This window comes from Gigantopelta aegis, chromosome 12 (genome assembly GCF_016097555.1).
Source record: "Gigantopelta aegis isolate Gae_Host chromosome 12, Gae_host_genome, whole genome shotgun sequence".
Classification (NCBI taxonomy): domain Eukaryota; kingdom Metazoa; phylum Mollusca; class Gastropoda; order Neomphalida; family Peltospiridae; genus Gigantopelta; species Gigantopelta aegis.
Window position 1 is genome coordinate 9,756,611 of NC_054710.1, and position 23,047 is coordinate 9,779,657.

A 23,047-nucleotide genomic window follows, 5' to 3' on the forward strand; every position below is an offset into this window, starting at 1 on the left:
ACCTAGAGTGAGAGAGAAACCGTAAATTGTTTGGTAATTCTGACACGTGTACTAACCTAGAGTGAGAGAGAAACCGTAAATTGTTTGGTAATTCTGACACGTGTACTAACCTAGAGTGAGAGAGAAACCGTAAACCGTTTGGTAATTCTGACACGTGAACTAACCTAGAGTGAGAGAGAAACTGTAAACCGTTTGGTAATTCTGACACGTGTACTAACCTAGATCGACAGAAAAACTGTAAACCGTTTGGTAATTCTGACACGTGTACTAACCTAGAGTGAGAGAGAAACCGTAAACCGTTTGGTAATTCTGACACGTGTACTAACCTAGAGTGACAGAGAAACTGTAAACCGTTTGGTAATTCTGACACATGAACTAACCTAGAGCAAGAGAGAAACTTTAAACCGTTTGGTAATTCTGACACGTGAACTAACCTAGAGTGAGAGAGAAACCGTAAACCGTTTGGTAATTCTGACACATGAACTAACCTAGAGCAAGAGAGAAACTTTAAACCGTTTGGTAATTCTGACACGTGTACTAACCTAGAGTGAGAGAGAAACCGTAAACCGTTTGGTAATTCTGACACATGAACTAACCTAGAGCAAGAGAGAAACTTTAAACCGTTTGGTAATTCTGACACGTGAACTAACCTAGAGTGAGAGAGAAACCGTAAACCGTTTGGTAATTCTGACACATGAACTAACCTAGAGCAAGAGAGAAACTTTAAACCGTTTGGTAATTCTGACACGTGTACTAACCTAGAGCGAGAGAGAAACCGTAAACCGTTTAGTAATTCTGAACCGTGTACTAACCTAGAGCAAGAGAGAAACCGTAAACCGTTTGGTAATTCTGACATGTGTACTAACCTAGAGCGTTCTGACACGTGTACTAACCTAGAGCGAGAGAGAAACTATAAACCGTTTGGTAATTCTGACACGTGTACTAACCTAGATCGTTCTGACACATGTACTAACCTAGAGCGAGAGAGAAACTGTAAACCGTTTGGTAATTCTGACACGTGTACTAACCTAGAGCATTCTGACACGTGAACTAACCTAGAGCGAGAGAGAAACTGTAAACCGTTTGGTAATTCTGATATGTGAACTAACCTAGAGTTAGAGAGAAACCGTAAACCGTTTGGTAATTCTGACACGTGAACTAACCTAGAGTGAGAGAGAAACCGTAAACCGTTTGGTAATTCTGACACATGAACTAACCTAGAGCAAGAGAGAAACTTTAAACCGTTTGGTAATTCTGACACGTGAACTAACCTAGAGTGAGAGAGAAACCGTAAACCGTTTGGTAATTCTGACACGTGAACTAACCTAGAGTGAGAGAGAAACCGTAAACCGTTTGGTAATTCTGACACGTGTACTAACCTAGAGCGAGAGAGAAACCGTAAACCGTTTGGTAATTCTGACACGTGTACTAACCTAGAGTGAGAGAGAAACCGTAAACCGTTTGGTAATTCTGACACATGAACTAACCTAGAGCAAGAGAGAAACTTTAAACCGTTTGGTAATTCTGACACGTGAACTAACCTAGAGCAAGAGAGAAACTTTAAACCGTTTGGTAATTCTGACACGTGTACTAACCCTGAGTGAGACCGAGACCTCCGTAGACTCCGAGATACATTGCGTTTTTGTTCTGATACTCCGACGTATTCCACCGACTCGTGTTCTTCAGCAAGTCATCGTCCGTCCAGTTACTCAGCCAGATGTTGGCGTAGACGCTGCTCGCCTGGAATGCTGCGTACAAGAAGACAATGACCAACGACATCACGTAGCCAACGGATTTAGCATACTGTATGTACACCGACATCTTCACCTGATAAAACAAGACAAAAGTGATCATAGATTTAACAAAGTGTTATGATTTTAAATTTAATTTTACGTCATAAATACACTTTCTTAAATCTATGATCAATCTTACTTTCATGGATTTACTTAACGTTAAGAATCATACTCCGAGGCAGCCTTGTGTAATGTTTCAAATACGATGCGACGTCATTTGTAAATCATATATGACGTCAGTAAATAAAAGGCGTTAACTGCAGTAAAAATAAAAAGGGAATTCCCCATTTAAAAGTTCTAGTTAAGATTGCACATATGTGATACAAAATAAATTTATCACACGGTTTCAAAATGTCTTTATCACTATAGTAAGATTGAATACATGTAGGTATGTAATAAAAAGTAAAACAACACATACTCACTCACTCTTTCTCCCCCTCCGTCTCTCCCCCTCCCTCCTCTCTCTCTCTGTATCTCTGTCCCTCCCTCCCTATCTTGCTCTCTCTCTTTCTCTCTCTCTCTCTCTCTCTCTCTGTGTGTGTCTCTCTCGTTTATCTCTCTCCGTCTCCCTCCATCCTCTCTCTCTCTCTGTCTATCTCTCTCCGTCTCCCTCCATCCTCTCTCTCTCTCTCTCTCTCTCTCTCTCTCTCTCTCTCTCTCTCTCTCTCTCTCTCTCTCTCTCTCTCTCTCTCTCTCTCTCTCTCTCTCTCTCTTACTCTCTCTACTGAGGAATCACTGTTATGCTATTGTATGGATGGAAATTATTACATATTATGCAATTTCACGTACTGCCTTTGATTTTGTAATGACGTAATAAACAGGTAGCAATGGCCGTCTACCTCCTAAACGACGAGACCAACTGACCAATGAAAAGGGCACATTACCGTCTAGGGAACAATTTTTCTAGCACAGCTTTCTGGCACCTTTCTATCAGTTAACTGAAACAGAATTACCTTTCCTGCCTCCGACGTCTCTTTCTGAATGAGTTTATCTCCCTTGTCATCTGGTTTTACCAAGTCTTTTACTTTCGTTTTATCCTCTGATTCGGTTTTCTTTTTAGCTCGCTTGACCCTCCTCACAGATTTAGCACTAAAATGAAAGTAGATAATTGTATTTAATATCTGTCCATGAATGTATTATGTACCTACCTGCCTGCATACTTATAGTCTCTTTTTTTTCATACTTTTTTTTTCATACTATGGAATTTACTACAAGTTATTTATTTCTGAAGTGACTGTTTTCTAAATTTCACACATAAATATTTTTATTATTTTAAAAACACTTTAAATTTACTTTTCTGAGGTCAAACCAAACTAAAATTATTTATAAAAAACATTTTTGTAGGAGAATGGGACAGGACTATAAATGTAGAGGATATTTCTTTTCTTTTTTTTTAAATTTGAGTGAACTTTGGATGCAGAGTACATTGATTAATTAATCATCGGCTATTGGGTGTTAAATATTTTGTAAATCTGACACATAGTCTTCAGAAGAAACCCGCTATGTATTAGAAAAGGATCTGTTGTATACACCTATCCAAAGACAGGACAGCACACACAGCATATTAATTAATGAATCATCAGCTATTGGGTGTCAAACATTTAATACTATAATTTAAATTATTAGTCAGGAGTAAATTTGCTACATTTTTCTATAGCAGGGTCAGGTCACGTCAGGTCATAGCTAGGCTTAACGTGCACATTCAGAGCAACTGTTGTAGCGCACGCCTGTCATGGGTGCAGAGGTGTCTATAGCAGCAATGGATCTTTTACATACTGTAAAATACTCTATTTTCACAAGATCAAATTTTCGCGATTTAATAAAAATGAGTCAGTTTCACAAGCATTTATTTTCACGAATTCCCATCCCTCCCCAAATAACAAAACAAATTAAATTCTGATGTTAATCATTTTGACGTTTATTGTTTACAAAATACTGTAAGTTTACGCAAGGTGCTTTTTTTTTGTAATCCTCAAACTTGTTATAAAAACCGAACCAGAAAACAAAACTGAATTTGCGCAAGTTTGATTTAAACATTATTTATGACTGTCAAAACACTTGTTCAGTACGGTTTATGATTGACCAACAGGTAAATAAAAACTTTAGTGTGAAAACCCAATAAGAACTACGAGTATAGTATTGCTACAGCATACAAGCCCAACCCAGATTTTTTTCACTTCCACATTTTAAGATACTGTGATGTTTACTTCCAATTTTTAAACGTATATTGCTTTCACTTATGAAAGAAAACCATACAAACCTTCATATTGTTTATTATCACGTCTCGCTTCGTGATATAAAGTTTTAAGTGTCACACTGTTACTACTGTAGTCCTGTAAAGCAGAAACTAATGATGTCTGATTTAAAGAGACTACATTAAAAAAAAAAAAATTAATGTCCAATTTTCATCAGACTTTAATTTCTTGTGGAATTTATTTTCATTTATTTTATTCAAATGCGAAAAAACGCGAAAATAAAGTAATTTATAGTATACATTCTCAAAACAGGCCTGTAATATACCAGTCATGGGGCACTGTTTGGAATAAGACAAAGTAAAAGTTAAAGTTTGTTTTGTTTAACGACACCACTAGAGCACATTGATTTATTAATCATCGGCTATTGGATGTCAAACATTTGGTAACTATGACATATAGTCTTAGAGAGGAACCCGCAGTGGGATAAAAAAAGGAGAAGATATTTGCTTTACAGTATTTAACAATAATTTCTTTGTTTACCCAGCTTCATCTCCTGATGTGGCTGCAGTATCGGACGTTACTGAATCAACTCTCTCGAGAATCTTCGACTTGATAGCTTGAACTGAAAATAAGAACACGTTCTACTTTTACTAGTAACAGAGAGACAGAGAGACAGACAGAGAGAGAGAGACAGACAGAGAGAGAGAGAGAGAGAGAGAGAGAGAGAGAGAGAGAGAGAGAGAGAGAGAGAGAGAGAGAGAGAGAGAGAGAGAGAGGAGAGAGAGAGAGAGAGAGAGAGAGAGAGAGAGAGAGAGAGAGAGAGAGAGAGAGAGAGAGAGAGAGAGAGAGAGAGAGAGAGAGAGAGAGAGAGAGAGAACCTCAGGTTAACACTGCCAACTGAGCTAGATCTCTCCCCTTATACAGGACATTTTTATTTTTTTAAGAAAACATAGATCATTTTGTCTACAAGAAAACTTAACCAGTTTTGTAAGACCCACTCAGCCTCCCTGCTTCCGTTTCTCTAGACAATGACACTCAAAGAAAAGAAGCATGTTCTTGTCAGTGAATTTCAATGGAGGAAATACCAATGGTGAGAGGTCAGGTCAAGTTAAAACAAAAATACCTACATTTGTAACTATAGTCCTTTCCACAGGGAATGCCGTTTTCTTACGGTGGTATTAAGTTTTTTATTTTTGGGCATGTATGTTTTCTAAATTGGACACAAAAATAGTGCTTTTTATTATTTCCTAAACACTTTTTCTTACATCAAATCAAACTGAACTTCTTTACAAAAAACAATGTCCATGGCTGCTTTGAAGGACTATAGTAAGTAACAAGCATTCTGAGAGTACTGCTGAAGCAATACATGTCCCCTCACAATGGGCCCAACAAATATTCTTATCTTCTAAATTCAAGGGTCACAACTCTGAAAAAACTGGGTAAATCGCCAGAAACGGAAAAAAAAATTCCAGACTTTTTTGGGGTAGTGCTAACATTTTATATATTGCATTATCGTATACTGTTACAGAAGGAAATGTTTTATTTAAAGACGCACTCAACACATTTTATTTACGGTTATATGGAGTCAGACATATGGTTAAGGACCACACAGATTTTGAGAGGAAACCCTAGCAGCAAGGGATCTTTTATTTGTGCTTCCCACAGGCAGGATAGCACAAACCATGGCCTTTGTTGAAACAGTTATGGATCACTGGTCGGTGCAAGTGGTTTACACCTACCCATTGAGCCTTGCGGAACACTCACTCAGGGTTTGGAGTCGGTATCTGGATTAAAAATCCCATGCCTCGACTGGGATCCGAACCCAGTACCTACCAGGCTGTAGACCGATGGCCTAACCACAATGCCACCGAGGCCAGTATACTGTTACAGATCACATTTATTTATCTCCTAAGTTCAAGGGCCATAACTCTGTGAAAAATGTGTAAATCGCCATGAAAATCAAACATGATATGTAACAGTACGTGATAAAGCTATACACAGCTCAATATGTCAACAGAATAGATGCTTAAAGCCACACACCCTAGTTCCAGCCAGCGAAAATAAATTATAATTTGGTTAATCTACAAACCTGTAACACACTTAGATCACGTTTTTATCAAATGGAGTGAAAAAGCAGGTTTTATATCGATAAATACCATGGGAATCCCCATGTCCCAATTGCTTGAAATAATTTTGAAAGTTAGTATTCTGATGTCACCGGTAGATGTCGCTCGAAGTACAACAATGCCTATGTCACGACAAATTTCACAGACTTGGGGTGCGTTCGTTTCACCTCTCCTGGACATGTTCCAACTGTTCTGTCCTAGTTGTATCCCCTCTCTAGATATCATAAGACTTAGCAAAATTATTGGTTTTAAGGGTTTGTAACGTTTTGTATTGAGACACTTACTTGTCTGAACTTTATTGTTACAGAAAATGTTCACGAACTGTGAAGAAAAATCTCACAAATGAACAACAACAAATCGGATGTTGATTGCATGAACCGTGCACGAGAAAACAAACCGAACCAAAATGATAACGGTCACGTGATATACCAACGTCTGTGACATTAAAAATAGATTGGACCTCATTTGCTTAACGTTTTTTTCTCGACAGAACGAATTGTGAAAAAATTCAAAAAATGCATTTCGTGGTTTTACAAACATCAGGATTACCAAAAAGCACTTCAGGTGAATGGAAATGTGTATTCTAAATAATAAAATGTAAGTAAAGTGCAATTTTATTTGTGAAAAATGGGGTTTAATAGCGAAAAACAAAACCGTAATGGTTAACAAATAGCCGTAACTAGGGTGTGTCCCTTTAACGTCACCCCAACACGAAAAATACATCGGCTATTGGGTGTCAAACTCTGGAACATGCAAACAGGGGTGTAGCGTGCTCTGCACCTGGGAGGGGTTCGAATCTGATACAAGTGGACTCTTTTTCTATTTTGTTTTTGCACCACCAGAAACTCCATATGTATAAACCTGTATGTTTTAGTTCTGAAGGCGGACCATTTGCTTCAGCTGGGGGGGGGGGGGGGGGGGGGGGGAGGGGGGGTTTCGTCTGAACCCCCTCAAGCCTACGCCCCTGAACATTAAGTGATGATCAACACCAATATAAAAATGCTGTTAAAACTGTTAAATTAAAAGAGTGTAAAGAACTGTGCAAAAATACAAATATCACAGATAATTTAAATTAAAATTTAGAATAAAATTCAGTATCTTGAAAAAACTGCAATAAAAGTTCTGGATGGAATCGAAATGATTCCATCACATTTCTTCGTCCAAATACATCTTTTCTAGTCTCCTTGACAAAATGTAGCGTAGCATCAAAATACTCAATATCTCAAGGCACTGTGTAATAAAACATCAGGAAAAATATATGTGGGGCAGACAGACGGACAGACAGACGGACAGACAGACGGATGGAAGGATGCACAGATAGACGGACGGATGGATGGACAGACTGACACACAGATGGACGGACAGACAGGCGGACAGACAGATAGATGACGGATGGACATACAGACTAATAACTTACTTTCAGGATCTTCATCCTTATCATCATCACTCTCTTCCTCTTGGGTGAAATACGTCTTGAGGAACTGAGCGAATGGTCCATCATGTGACAGCAGCTCATCATAGGAACCGAGCTCCGAGACTCGGCCGTCCACCATCACGATGATCTTCTCAACCATCGGCAACCAGTGGACGCCGTGAGTTACCAGGATCCGGGTCTAGGAAATAATTACATTACTGTTTGTGAGTTACCAGGATCTGGGTCTAGAAAATAACTATGTTACTGTGTGAGTTAATAGGATCCATGTCTAGAATATAGTTATATTACTGTGTGAGTTACCAGGATCTGGGTCTAGAAAATAATTACATTACTGTGTAAGTTACTAGGATCCGGATCAAGAAAATAATTACATTACTATGTGAGTTACTAGGATCCAGGTCTAGAAAATAATTACATTACTATGTGAGTTACTAGGATCCAGGTCTAGAAAATAATTATATTACTATGTGAGTTACCAGGATCCGGGTCTAGAAAATAATTACAGGATCCATGTCTAGAAAATAATTTCATTACTCTGTGAGTTACCAGGATCCAGGTCTTGAAAATAGTTATATTACTATGCGAGTTACCAGGATCTGGGTCTAGAAAACAATTACAGGATCCATGTCTAGAAAATAATTACATTACTTTGTGAGTTAACAGGATTTGTGTCTAGAAAATAATTACAGGATCCATGTCTAGAAAATAATTCAACAATCTGTGAGTTATCAGGATTCGGGTCTAAAAAATAATTACAGTATGATATGAGTTACCAAGATCCGGGTCTAGAAAATAATTATACTACTATGTGAGTTACTAGGATCGGGTCTAGGAAAATAACAAAATGATCAAATGCATGACATCCAATAGCCGATGATTAATACATCAATGTGCTCTAGTGGTGTTGTTAAACAAAATAAACTTTTTTTAGAAAAAATAATTACAGTATCTGTGTCTAGAAAATAATTACATTACTCTGTGAGTTATCAGTATCCCTGTCTAGAAAATAATTACATTTCTATGTGAGTTACCAGTATCTTTGTCCAGAAAATAATTACAATATCTGTGTCTAGAAAATAATTACATTACTCCATGAGTTACCAGTATCTCTGTCTAGAAAAAATTACAATATCTGTGTCTAGAATCTGTATTTAGAAAATAATTACATTACTCTATGGGTTACCAGTATCTTTGTCTAGAAAATAATTACAATATCTGTGTCTAGAAAATAATTACAATATCTGTGTCTAGAAAATAATTACATTACTCTGAGTTACCAGTATCCTTGTCTAGAAAATAATTACTTTACTCTGTGAGTTACCATACTACTTTATGAGTTACCAGAATCTGTATCTAGAAAATAATTACATTACTCTGTGAGTTACCATTATCTTTGTCTAGAAAATAATTACATTACTTTGTGAGTTACCAATATCTTAGTCTAGAAAATAATTGCTTTACTCTGTGAGTTACCATACTACTTTGTGAGTTACCAGAATCTGTATCTACAAAATAATTACATTACTCTATGAGTTACCAGTATCCCTGTCTAGAAAATAATTACATTACTCTGTGAGTTACCATACTAGTTTGTGAGTTACCAGTATCCGTGTCTAGAAAATAATTACATTACTTTGTGAGTTACCAGCATCTTTGTCTAGAAAATAATTACATTACTCTGTGAGTTACCATACTAGTTTGTGAGTTACCAGTATCCGTGTCTAGAAAATAATTACATTACTTTGTGAGTTACCAGCATCTTTGTCTAGAAAATAATTACATTACTCTGTGAGTTACCAGTATCCCTGTCTAGAAAATAATTACTTTACTCTGTGAGTTATCATACTAGTTTCTGAGTTACCAGTATCTGTGTCTAGAAAACAATTACATTACTCTGTGAGCTACCAGTATCCGTGTCTAGAAAATAATTAAATTACCCTGTGAGTTACCGGTATCCCTGTCTAGAAAATAATTACATTACTCTGTGAGTTACCAGTATCTGTGTCTAGAAAACAATTACATTACTCCGTAAATTATCAATATCTATGTCTAGAAAACAATTATATGATTCCAGACTGAGTTATCAGACCGAGTATTCTTATGTAGAAAATAATTACATTATACATAGAGTTATCAAAAAACATTTACATTTTTCCGTGAGTTATCTGTTTCTGTGTCTAGAAAATAATTACATTATACATGAGTTATCAAAAAACAGTTACATTTTTCTGTGAGTTATCTGTTATTGTGACTAGAAAATAATTACATTACTCCTCGATTTACCAATATCTGGGTCTAGAAAATAATTACATTACTCCTGAAGTTACCAATATCTGGGTCTAGAAAATAATTACAATAATCGATGAATTACTGATATCCAGGTCTAGATCATAATTACATTTAAAGTTTGTAGATAAGTCTATACACACCTTATTCTTGAGCAGTCCCTTACTGCTGATGACGTGGTTGAAGATGTGTTTCCCCACGTGCGAGTCCACGGCACTGAGCGGGTCATCCAACAGGAAGATCTCCGCATCACTGTAGATCGCTCGCGCCAAACTCACTCGCTGTTTCTGACCACCACTCAAATTTATTCCCTGAAACATGACAAACTCAGATGAATTTGACATTCTTAACAATCTATAAACAAAAAGATGTCTATATTACAATCTATATTAAAGGCTGTGGTATGGGCTATCCTGTCTGTGGGATGGTTGATATAAAAGATCCCTAATTGCTATTAGTGGAAAAATGTAGCAGGTTTCCTATCTAAGACTATACGTCAAAATTACCAAATGTTTCACATCCAATAGCCGATGATTAATAAATTAATGTGCTCTAGTGGTGTCGTTAAACAAAACAAACTCTATTAAAATCTCTACCCACATTTTTACAAAACATCCCTGAGAGTTCTGATCCTCACATCATGTACACAGACCCTAATTTAGAATTGAAAAAGTAGGAGAAGTGACTTCTCCCTTCCCAGAGGAAGGAAGGAAAGAAAAGTTTTATTTAACGACGCACTCAACACATTTTATTTACGGTTATATGGCATCGGACATATGGTTGAGGATCACACAGATACTGAGGTAGGAAACCCGCTGTCACCACTTCATCGGCTACTCTTTTCGATTAGCGGAAAGGGATCTTTTATATTCACTATCCCATAGACAAGATAGCACATACCTTTGATGTACCAGTCGTGGTGCACTGGCTGGAGTGAGGAAATTGCCCAATGGGCCCACCGACAGGGATCAATCCCAAACCGACCGCGCATTAAGCGAGCACTTTACCACTGGGCTACGTCTCGCTCCCCCGAGAGTAAGAAGAAAAGTTTGATAAAAATAGGTCAAGTGAACATTTAAGGGATAACTGTGTTGTATTTGACCATTTGCAGACATTCATGCTGGCGACATTGTTATCCCCATTCTAATTCAATAAATGCTTTTTCTTTTTAAAAATCGTTTAAATAATAATTTTTTGGAATGAACGCAGCGTTAACAAAAACCTGATCGCTACTATTATGTTTGAAGTCATCCGCCGTATAAAATAATTATAGCAGAAGCAGATTAAAAAATATGTTTTTATGTGAAATACAACTGTTGCTCCTAATATTGTTTGTGTATTTTATTGTTTTATTAACAACAATACCAGCCATTATTACCGATTTCATTTATTCCTAATACACATCACAACAACTGGTGCATGATAATGAAGATTTATAATTACTTCCACATTCCTATCAGCATTGGAGGCAGGACGTAGCCCAGTGGTATAGCGCTCGCTTGATGCACAGCCGGTCTAGGATCGATCCTCGTCGGTAGACCTATTTGGCTATTTCTTGTTCCAGCCAGTGCTCTACAACTGGTGTAACAAAGGCCGTGGTATGTACTATCCTGTCTGTGGGATGGTGCATATAAAAGATCCCTTGCTGATAATCAAAAAGAGTAGCCAATGAAGTGGCGACAGTGGGTTTCCTCTCTCAATATCTGTGTAGTCCTTAACCATATGTCTGATGCCATATAACCGTAAATAAAATGTGTTGAGTGCATTGTTAAACAAAACATTTCCTTCCTTCCTGTCAGCGTCACGTAGGTGACATCACACAAACAGCTTTTACGTCATCAAATTTAGAAGAGCACACATTTTGCTTCAGACGAAGACTCAATGTTTTTTTTTTTAAAGTAAGTGCATCCAAATAAACAGAGAGAAATAGCGTAGGAATAAGCAAATAGGCTCTTGGGGAATCCCCCAAATTTCCGACAGGTACATGCATGGTCATTATACTGCCACAAATGAATTTGATTAGTCAATCGAATTTTGCGTTACATGCAGAGTGAATTAGAATTATTGGTGCATTTCGTAATGTTTCGCCATGTTCCGCATTCATTCAGAAAAACCAGCCTCGGTGACGTCGTTGTAGGCCCAGGGGTTCAAAAATCCCATCGCCCAACGCCCGTGCCAAGTGGAATTTTAATGCCGGGCAAGTAATTATGTTAACTGCATAAGCCTGATGACAAGTGACTAATGTAACACCTAAAACCTTTTTTAAATTTTATTACAAATCTCGGTAAAACCTTTGGAAAGAGTTCCGATCGTGCGAGCATTTACATAGCTCTAAGGACAACTAACCCTAAACCTAAATGCTCAAACGATCGGAACTCTTGCCAATGTGTTGACACACCAAAACTGAAAACAATGTGTTGAAAAGTTCGATAACAATTTTAGAGTTATTCCCCTTTTACTATCGACTAAGATCGGCAATTTCCGCCACTGAACGTAATCGGTTTGATGATCTTCAAACTTAGAAATAACATCCAATACGCTTTACAGCTCATATAAAAATAAAGTATAAATGCCTTGTGTGTGCAATCATAATGTTTAATCCTTGCAAACATGGTAAATGAGGTGGGATACAGTTTAGAAATGTCATATTCAAATTAAATTAGACGTTAATGTGGTTCCGGAATCTGCTCTTTGCAAATGAACGGGGGCGTAAAGCAAATTTATAATTTCCGAGTTCACTTGAACAGAGCATAAATATTATGAACTGTATGCTTATAAAAGATGCAAGACATTTTAGTTTAGATATAATAAACCTTGTAGCAGAAAATACTTAATGTGTTTCAGTACTTTGCAAATGTAAATCTACGTTCGTGTAAAATGAACGGGTAAGGTGAAGTTAGATTTCATTAGCCCTACGTCATAATCGTGATGGTGCGATGCCCTCTAAGCATACATGAATATATTCACTTTTCCTGCTTTATTAATAGTTTTTAACAAATAAATTATGCTCAATAAATTAAAAATACAAGGCTGCAATCGATGTACACCCCCTCCCGGCTGTTACCAAGCCTGCACTATTTAAAAACATTTGCAAAGTAACAGAGCTCATGTTTACTTTGAGCTCAGCCACGACTGTTTTCGAGAGACTTTTCTCAGCTATTAACAGGGTAAAAACAACCCAGAGAAGTGTTCAGGGGCAAAACAATTTAAATAATATACACACAATAATGACACATGGGCCAAAATCCCTAAACATTTTTAAACCAATGCCAGCCATAAAAAAATGGCTCACGAGTGGAAAGGGATCTCACAACATCCACGGTCATACAAGTGGTCACTAAGGCATACATCGACACAATAATTATATTTAGATGAACAAGTGGACACTACCAAACAAATAAGAAAGTTTAAATCAACAAATGGACACTATTTAAAAAATAAAGTTTAAATCAATAGAGAAGACAGTTGATACTACTGGACAGACATATACATTTAGTACTTCCTAGTTAAGTGTTGTAACCTATTGGCAAAATTCTTTATTTGTGGAATTAAACCAATTACTTTCAAGATTATTACACTATTAAGCACTGTATTAAATTAAATAGGAGTAACACAATTGGTTACCTTAAGAAGTATGGGCAAGTGGAAAAATATATTGGGCAAGTGAATATCTGATTGGCACTTGCCCTGTGGCAAGTAATTTTTTTGAACATTTTTGAACCCCTGAGGCCATCGGTCTACAGGCTGGTAGGTACTGGGTTTGGATCCCAGTCGAGGCATGGGATTTTAAATCCAGATACCGACTCCAAACCCTGAGTGAGTGCTCCGTAAGGCTCAATGGGTAGGTGTAAACCACTTGCACCGACCAGTGATCCATAACTGGTTCAACAAAGGCCATGGTTTGTGCTATCCTGCCTGTGGGAAGCGCACATAAAAGATCCCTTGCTGCTAATCAGAAAGAGTAGCCCGTGTAGTGGCAACAGCGGGTTTCCTCTCAAAATCTGTGTGGTCCTTAACCATATGTCTGACGCCATATAACCGGAAATAAAATGTGTTCAGTGCGTTGTTAAATAAAACATTTCTTTCTTTCATTCAGAAAAATACTAAAGTAAAATACTCCATGGGACATAGGGGAAATACTACAGGTTCAGAGGTCAGGTTATGTACGGTATGCAAAGAAATATGTTTTTGTTATCAGCTCTGTAAACTATACACCCAATCTGACCTTTTCTCCGATCTCTGTGAGGTCACCTGCAGGAAGAATGTCAAGGTCGGGTTTCAGGGCGCAAGCCTCGATGATGCGATCGTATTTCTCAGCGTTGTAGTGCATCCCAAACAGAATGTTGTCTCTCACAGTCGCGTTCTGAATCCACGCCTGCTGGGCCACGTACGCTACAGAACTCTGAAAGAAAACAATATCACAATAACTTCTCACGAGTTATCTATAGACCTGCTGGGTCATGTACGCTACAGAACTTTGAAAGAAAATAATATCAGATTAACTTCTCATCAGTTATCTATAGACCTCCTGGGTCACGTACGCTACAGAACTTTGAAAGAAAATAATATCAGATATACTTCTCATCAGTTATCTAGGCCTACAGAACTCTGACAGAAAATAATATCAGATATACTTCTCATCAGTTATCTAGGCCTACAGAACTCTGAAAGAAAATAATATCTGATATACTTCTCATCAGTTATCTAGGCCTACAGAACTCTGAAAGAAAACAATATCAGATATACTTCTCATCAGTTATCTAGGCCTACAGAACTCTGAAAGAAAATAATATCTGATATACTTCTCATCAGTTATCTAGGTCTACAGAACTCTGAAAGAAAACAATATCAGATATACTTCTCATCAGTTATCTAGGTCTACATACATGTAACTCTGAAAGAAAACAATATCAGATATACTTTTCATCAGTTATCTAGGTCTACAGAACTCTGAAAGAAAACAATATCAGATATACTTCTCATCAGTTATCTAGGTCTACAGAACTCTGAAAGAAAACAATATCAGATATACTTCTCATCAGTTATCTAGGTCTACAGAACTCTGAAAGAAAACAATATCAGATATACTTCTCATCAGTTATCTAGGTCTACAGAATTCTGAAAGAAAACAATATCTGATATACTTCTCATCAGTTATCTAGGCCTACAGAACTCTGAAAGAAAACAATATCAGATATACTTCTCATCAGTTATCTAGGCCTACAGAACTCTGACAGAAAACAATATCTGATATACTTCTCATCAGTTATCTAGGCCTACAGAACTCTGAAAGAAAACAATATCAGATATACTTCTCATCAGTTATCTAGGCCTACAGAACTCTGACAGAAAACAATATCTGATATACTTCTCATCAGTTATCTAGGCGTACAGAACTCTGACAGAAAACAATATCTGATATACTTCTCACTGAAGCTCGCCTTTTACATCGTTATCAAAACGTCCCCAAATAACCACAATATCAAAACGTAGTAACCTGATATTCTATATTTATCTGTACAGAAAAACATGGGTGAAAAAGTAACTTTCTTATTTGACCATGTTATCATAAACAAACTACATTTATTTATCTTTATTTGCTGTGTTTGTTTCACGTCTTAACTATAACAGTAAACTAAGACCTACAGATACATGTGTAGACAAACGTTTCTGTTACAATACCATAACTAGAGTTATCCAAGCCTGTTGCTAAAGATCTCTAAAACAGGGGCGGCACGTAGCCAAGTGGTAAAGCACTTGCTTGATGCGTGGTCGGTCTAGGATTGATCCCCATTGGTAGGCCCATTGAGCTATTTCTCATTCCAGCCAGTGCCCAACGACTTGTATATCAAAAGCTGTGGTATGTGCTATCCTGTCTGTGGGATGGTGCATGTAAAAGATCTTGCTACTAATGGAAAAATGTAACGGGTTTAATTCCTCTCTAAGACTATATGTAAAAATGACATCCAATAGCTGATGAAAAAGAAATCAATGTGCTCTAGTGGTGTCGTTAAATAAAACAAAAAAACTTTAATTAAATCAATACAACTCATGATTAAAATATCTTAAAGATTGTAAAATCACACCCACATCTCATTAGTTAGTTAACTTGGGTTGGTAGGTATTGGGTTCCGCTCCTACCCAGTGAGTTTCAACGACTCTTTTTTATAATTCTTTCTTTTTCTTTTTTATTGACAAAAAATACAGTTTACAAAACATAAATTACAAAATGCAAGAAAAAAGAACAACACACTATACACACAGCATGTAATTAAATACAAACAGTAATTGAGAAAAAAACAGAAGGAAAAAAGTATATATTTGTATCCCCTAAGTTCAAGGGCCATAACTCTGTGAAACATGGGTAAATTGCCATGAAAGTTAAACTTTATTTGTAAATGTACATGATAGAGCTAAATAAAAATTTCAGCTCAATATCTCGAGGCATTGCCGAAAAAAAAAAAAAAAAAAGTCTGGAAAACAAAATTTCGCATCTCCTACGTTCAAGGGTCATAACTCTCTGAAAATTGGGTTAATTGCTATAGTACTTAAAACTAATCTGAACTTATGTATGTTAAACATATACACAACATGTCATCTCAGTATTTCGAAGTATTGTCTAGAAAACTATATGTGGGACAGACAGACAGCAGACAGACAGACAGACAGCAGACACAGAGACAGACAGAAATGAAACCTATAGTTCCCTCCGGTTGGACCGGTAGGGGACAATAACAAGCTGTCAAAATGTATCAAATATTAAGTCTCTTTATTAGCCGAGTAGTTGACCCTCACCTTGATGACGACCTTGCCCTCAATGTTCTCCATCTCTCCAAGAATAGCTGATATAAGCGAAGACTTCCCCGATCCGACCTGACCCACAACTGCGTACAGTTTCTCATCCTGGATTTCTATGTTGATGCTGCAAACACAGAACATAAATTACATCATCCGTGACTGACCCACAACTGCGTACAGTTTCTCATCCTGGATTTCTATGCTGATGCTGCAAAGTTACCACAGAACATTCATTTATATTTACAAGTATAGTCTGTTACTTTTTTTTAGGTTCATTGGGATTAAAAAAAAAAATTAAAGCTTTGTAGCTTGTGGGTACATGTACCACCAAATAAAATCAAACAGACGACAATAGTAACATATGTGGCTAAAACTCCTACCTGCAGCATATAAATCGACATATACACCACAGATATAAATACTACCACCCCTCACTTTAAAGTGAATCAGAACAAATCTGGGGTTAAGCTGCTCATTTCAGAGATAAGGGGTAGCGTATATGACTACCCTAGTTCTGCAAAAAAAAATTAGTAGGATCCTGCACATGTCTGAAGCACAATCATGGTAGTTGGTACATTGACATTAGTGCAAATTAAATTACATGAATTTACTGGCCAGATGAAACACTATTTTATCACAACAAACACTCTCACGTTTATCACCAATGGCAGGACTTGTAGTTACAGTATTAACTGCTCTATCAAAAGTTAGGTGCACCTCAAACTTTGATATTTAGTTTAGTACTACCCATTATTAACCATAGGATTAAAAATATCTTGGGACATATCAAAGTGATACGTCTGACTAGAACGCCAAGTGGGATGTAACACGATGACGTCATCGATTGGCACACTGCACCCTTACAGGAGCATCAACCAAACGAGTCGAGTGATATAAATTAAGATTGATTATGGGTAATAAATAGGATATTAAACTCGCTACCATAAAGCTTGTGACAATTAAACATTATTTCACTCGGGATATAAACATGATATGAAATGGAAGCTTGTTTAATATCCTATAAGTGTTGCAATTTAGGACCAAGGTGAACACTATAGTAACAGGGATATTGTGAACTAAATCAAACTTATGTGCACGTTACAACATCAATTAGAGGATAATATCACTGTGTTTCGTTGTTAACTATAAGGATTTATCACAAAATGTGGATTTAGGGACGAGACGAAGTCAAGTCCCTAAATCCAAATTTGTTTTTTATAAATCCTTATAGTTAACAATGAAACTCAGTGATATTATCCCTATTACATCTATTAGGAGCATCTGTAAGCAATTCTATTGTGTTTTTATTAAAGAAATCCCACAAATTTTAGAAACCTAATTATCTACATGCATTCTCCTTACTTACGATATTCAGTGATAAACGCTTGAAGTAAAAGTATGACGTGATATATATATTTTTTTTCATTTGACATGACGTCACTGACTTTGGAGCAAAGGAAAGGCAAATTGCTGCGATCGATCAGCAGTGCTTCACCACTGGGCTACATCTCGTCCCCGTTTTTGCACATAGAATGGAAGGGACAGAGTGAAGCAACAAGCAAAGGAAAGGAAGAAAATGTTTTATTTAACGACACACTCAACACATTTTATTCACGGTTATATGGCGTCGGACATATGGTTAAGGACCACACAGAAATTGAGGGAGGAAAACAAACAAAGGAATACAGATTTGGGGTAGAACTAAAATCTGAATTCTTTTTATTGCTGATAACGAAACTGTCAGATATTGAGCCATATGTTCCACCAAATTAAAAAATGTGAAAGTGAACTAGCATGTATAAGTATGTTTTTCAGTCAATAAGACTTTGAACTGGTCGAAGACTGCCAAGAAAGGACATATTTTTTCAACATTACCTGTCCTCAACCAGTGCACCTCTCCCCCACGCAAGTGGTCTGACCAGACCAACTGTGTGTGTGTGTGGGGGAGGGGGGAGGGGGGTAGGTGCACTGGTTGAGGACAGGTAATGTATCTACATGTGTATAAAAGAAAAAACACTCCAAGTTTTCTCTATTTTTTGTTATTCCGGATTTATACTGACTTTTTCAGTGTTGGATGTGGCATCGTTTTGTCCCACGTAAACGTTCCATTTCTCACAGAGATGGCACTGTCTGAAAATAAGCAAATAAAAAAATTAAAACAGAAAAAGAGAAAAAAAGACAATAAATATGAAAAGAAGGTCATTTACACAAATCTAAATTTAAAAATTAAAAAAGAAAAAAAGAAGAAAAAAGACAAGAAATATTAAAAAAGGGGTCATATATACAAATCTAAATTTGAAAAAAATTAAAGTCTTAAAAAATTTAAAACATAATTATTATTAAATATTTTAAAACCATTTAATTTTGTTAGTCTATTGGCAAAGATCTTTAACTTCAAGTTGATAATGGTTAAAATTACGTATGGAAAATATTTACTACTAAAGGCATACATAACAAATCAACTTATATATTTTTATTACAAGTCTAAAGTTAAAGCTTGTTTTGTTTAACGACACCACTAGAGCACATCGATTTATTAATCATCGGCTATTGGATAAAACATTTGGTAATTTTGACATTAAATTTAGTCCTAGAGAGAAAACCAGTTACATTTTTGCATTAGTAGCAAGGGATCTTTTATATGCACCATTCCAGACAGGATAGCACATACCACAGCCTTTGATATACCATTAGATCCTAGGATAGCACTTTACCACTGAGTTACATCCTGCCCCTCTAATATAAGTCTAATGCTGATAAACATGTTATTTTGTCAAACTTATATTTTAACGTGTAGCCAGCCTGCAGGTTTATATACTACTTTACTATTAACATGTTTTGAAAATCTGTATATGGCTTCTCTAAACTAAATATTAAAGGGACATACCCTAGTTTTTTAACACTAACGCATATTTTTTACTATTATATCTGTTAAGACATCTGCAGGGACGGGACATAGGTAAAGCATCTACCTGATGCACGATCAGTTTGGGATCGATCCCTGTCGGTGGGCCCATTGGGCCATTTCTTGTTCCAGCCAGTGTACCACAACTGATATATCAAAGGCCGTGGTATATGTTATCCTGTCTGTGAGACTGTGCACATAAAATATCCCTTGCTACTAATGGAAAAATGTAGCGGGTTTCCTCTCTAAGACTTTATGTCAGAATTAAAAAATGTTTGACATCCAATTGCCGATGTGCTCTAGTGGTGTCGTAAAACAAAACAAACAAACTTTTTCATCTGTCACTGAACCCACCCCACCTTAACCCTCTCCCCCACCTCCCCCACCCATACCTACCACTGTAAGCGTCATGAATGACGGAATCGAAATCCAGGTCTGGCTGTCGAAGGAATTTCCCAATACGTCCTAAAGACACACTTGCCTACAACAAAGGAACAGAATATTTGAATATGTTTAAGAAGCATGTTGTCGAGATATAAATTGTCGTGGGTTGGGAACATCACAGACAGCAGTTTTGTTCAGATGGATAAAAATTACTGCCGATGGTAAAACTCCTCAATGACAACAAAACGAATATACCTGATATACATTATCTGCCAGTATTTAAAAATTTTACATTTGAAATAAGTTTACATGCAACAAAATAACATGAAAGTCATATTTATTTGCTGGAAAACTCACCTTTTAAAACATTGCCATAGGCAGGCTCAAAATTGTTATCAGTGGGCCGTTTCACCCACAACAACTAAAATAAAATACAGTGGGTGACAAATTCCCATAGGCAGTGGCAGATCCAGAAAATCCATTTAGGGGGGCCCCAGTGACATGAGGTGGAATGCCAAGGGAACTTTTGGGGAGGTTCGGAGGGGGATCATAAAAAAATGAAAATTAATATATAATAAAATTATAAATATCGCAAAATTTAGGGGGGTCCGGGTCCCCCCTAGATCCACCTCTGATGGGTGCACAAAGGATAATTTATCCTTCAAATCACAGCATATTAGGAAAAGAAGGAAGGAAGAAAGAATGGAAGGAAGGAATGTTTTATTTAATGACACGTACACTCAGCACACTGTTATATACAGATATAAGGTCAGTACAGCAACGTCTTTCTCACTAACCACTGACAACTATAACCATTTACTAAATTTGCTGATTCGGCACTCATGTAATTTAAAAAGCATTTATAGCAAAAAAAATGAAGCAGACAGATCGAGCATGAAATAATAATTACAGTGGCCCCTACACACACCCTACATGCCTTTTTATAAAATATAAAAAATGTATTTTGAGGTATTAAAACACCAGGATCACCAGAAACACTTTGGATGTACGGGAATGGATAAATCTATGTAATGTCTGATTTCAGTTATCAAAATGGCTCTAACAGATAAAATTATGTCGTAATTTTTTAAAAACTAGGATCTGTCACTTTAAAGACTCGTTGACTGGGTCCCGCCCACTATGTCACTATAAAGTCTCGTTGACTGGGTCCCGCCCACTATGTCACTTTAAAGACTAGTCAACTGGGTCCCGCCCCCTATATCACTTTAAAGACTCGTTGACTGGGTCCCGCCCCCTATATTACGTTAAAGACTCGTTGACTGGGTCCCACACCCTATATCACTTTAAAGACTCGTTGACTGGGTCCCGCCCCCTATATCACTATAAAGTCTCGTCAACTGGGTCCGGCCCCCTATATTACTTTAAAGACTCGCTAATTGGGTCCCGCCCCCTATATCACTTTAAAGACTCATCGACTGGGTCCCACCCCTATATCACTTTAAAGACTTGTCGACTGGGTCCCGCCCCTATGTCACTTTAAAGGCTCGTTGACTGGGTCCCGCCCACTATGTCACTTTAAAGAATCGTTGACTGGGTCCCGCCCACTATGTCACTTTAAAGAATCGTTGACTGGGTCCCGCCCACTATGTCACTTTAAAGAATCGGTGACTGGGTCCCGCCCACTATGTCACTTTAAAGACTCGATGACTGGGTCCCGCCCACTATGTCACTTTAAAGACTCGTTGACTGGGTCCCTCCCGCCCCCTATATCACTTTAAAGACTCGTCGACTGGGTCCCGCCCCCTATATTACTTTAAAGACTCGTCCACTGGGTCCCGCCCCCTATATCACTTTAAAGACTCGTCAACTGGGTCCCGCCCCCTATATCACTTTAAAGACTCGTTGACTGGGTCCCCCCCACTTTAAAGACTATATCACTTTAAAGACTCGTTGACTGGGTCCCATATCCCTCCTATATATTACTTTAAAGTCTCGTCGACTGGGTCCCGCCTCCTATATCACTTTAAAGACTCGTTGACTGCGTCCCGCCCCCTATATCACTTTAAAGACTCGTCAACTGGGTCCCGCCCCCTATATTACTTTAAAGACTCGTTGACTGGGTCCCGCCCCCTATATCACTTTAAAGACTCGTCGACTGGGTCCCGCCCCCTCTATTACTTTAAAGACTAGTCAACTGGGTCCCGCCCCCTATATTACTTTAAAGACTCGTCGACTGGGTCCCGCCCCCTATATCGTCGACTTTAAAGACTCGTTGACTGGGTCCCGCCCCCTATATCACTTTAAAGACTCGTCAACTGGGTCCCGCCCCCTATATCACTTTAAAGACTCGTCGACTGGGTCCCGCCCCCTATATTACTTTAAAGACTAGTCAACTGGGTCCCGCCCCCTATATCACTTTAAAGACTCGTCGACTGGGTCCCGCCCCCTATATTACTTTAAAGACTCGTTGACTGGGTCCCGCCCCCTATATCACTTTAAAGACTCGTCGACTGGGTCCCGCCTCCTATATGACTTTAAAGACTCGTCAACTGGGTCCCGCCCCCTCTATTACTTTAAAGACTCGTCAACTGGGTCCCGCCTCCTATATCACTTTAAAGACTCGTCAACTGGGTCCCGCCCCCTATATCACTTTAAAGACTCGTCAACTGGGTCCCGCCCCCTATATCACTTTAAAGACTCGTCAACTGGGTCCCGCCCCCTATATCACTTTAAAGACTCGTCAACTGGGTCCCGCCCCCTATATCACTTTAAAGACTCGTCAACTGGGTCCCGCCCCCTATATCACTTTAAAGACTCGTCAACTGGGTCCCGCCCCCTATATCACTTTAAAGACTAGTCAACTGGGTCCCGCCCCCTATATCACTTTAAAGACTCGTCAACTGGGTCCCACCCCCTATATCACTTTAAAGACTCGTCAACTGGGTCCCGCCCCCTATATCACTTTAAAGACTAGTCAACTGGGTCCCGCCCCCTATATCACTTTAAAGACTCGTTGACTGGGTCCCGCCCCCTATATCACTTTAAAGACTCGTTGACTGGGTACCACCCCCTATATCACTTTAAAGACTCGTTGACTGGGTCCCGCCCCCTATATCACTTTAAAGACTCGTTGACTGGGTCCCACCCCCTATATCACTTTAAAG

At 37.9% G+C, this 23,047-nt stretch overlaps 1 protein-coding gene across 1 annotated transcript in view; it reads right to left on the bottom strand.

The window, feature by feature from the left end:
* The window catches only part of LOC121385805 (multidrug resistance-associated protein 1-like), an 83,371-nt gene that overhangs the window by 26,180 nt on the left and 34,144 nt on the right, over nt 1-23,047 (bottom strand). The window contains exons 14-22 of the mRNA XM_041516594.1: nt 19,935-20,019; nt 18,694-18,763; nt 16,631-16,757; nt 14,061-14,237; nt 9,979-10,146; nt 7,532-7,727; nt 4,529-4,610; nt 2,747-2,882; nt 1,596-1,827 (exon numbers count right to left, since the gene is read on the bottom strand). Coding sequence (XP_041372528.1) covers nt 1,596-1,827; nt 2,747-2,882; nt 4,529-4,610; nt 7,532-7,727; nt 9,979-10,146; nt 14,061-14,237; nt 16,631-16,757; nt 18,694-18,763; nt 19,935-20,019 — 1,273 coding nt within the window. The remainder of the gene's footprint in view (nt 1-1,595; nt 1,828-2,746; nt 2,883-4,528; nt 4,611-7,531; nt 7,728-9,978; nt 10,147-14,060; nt 14,238-16,630; nt 16,758-18,693; nt 18,764-19,934; nt 20,020-23,047) is intronic.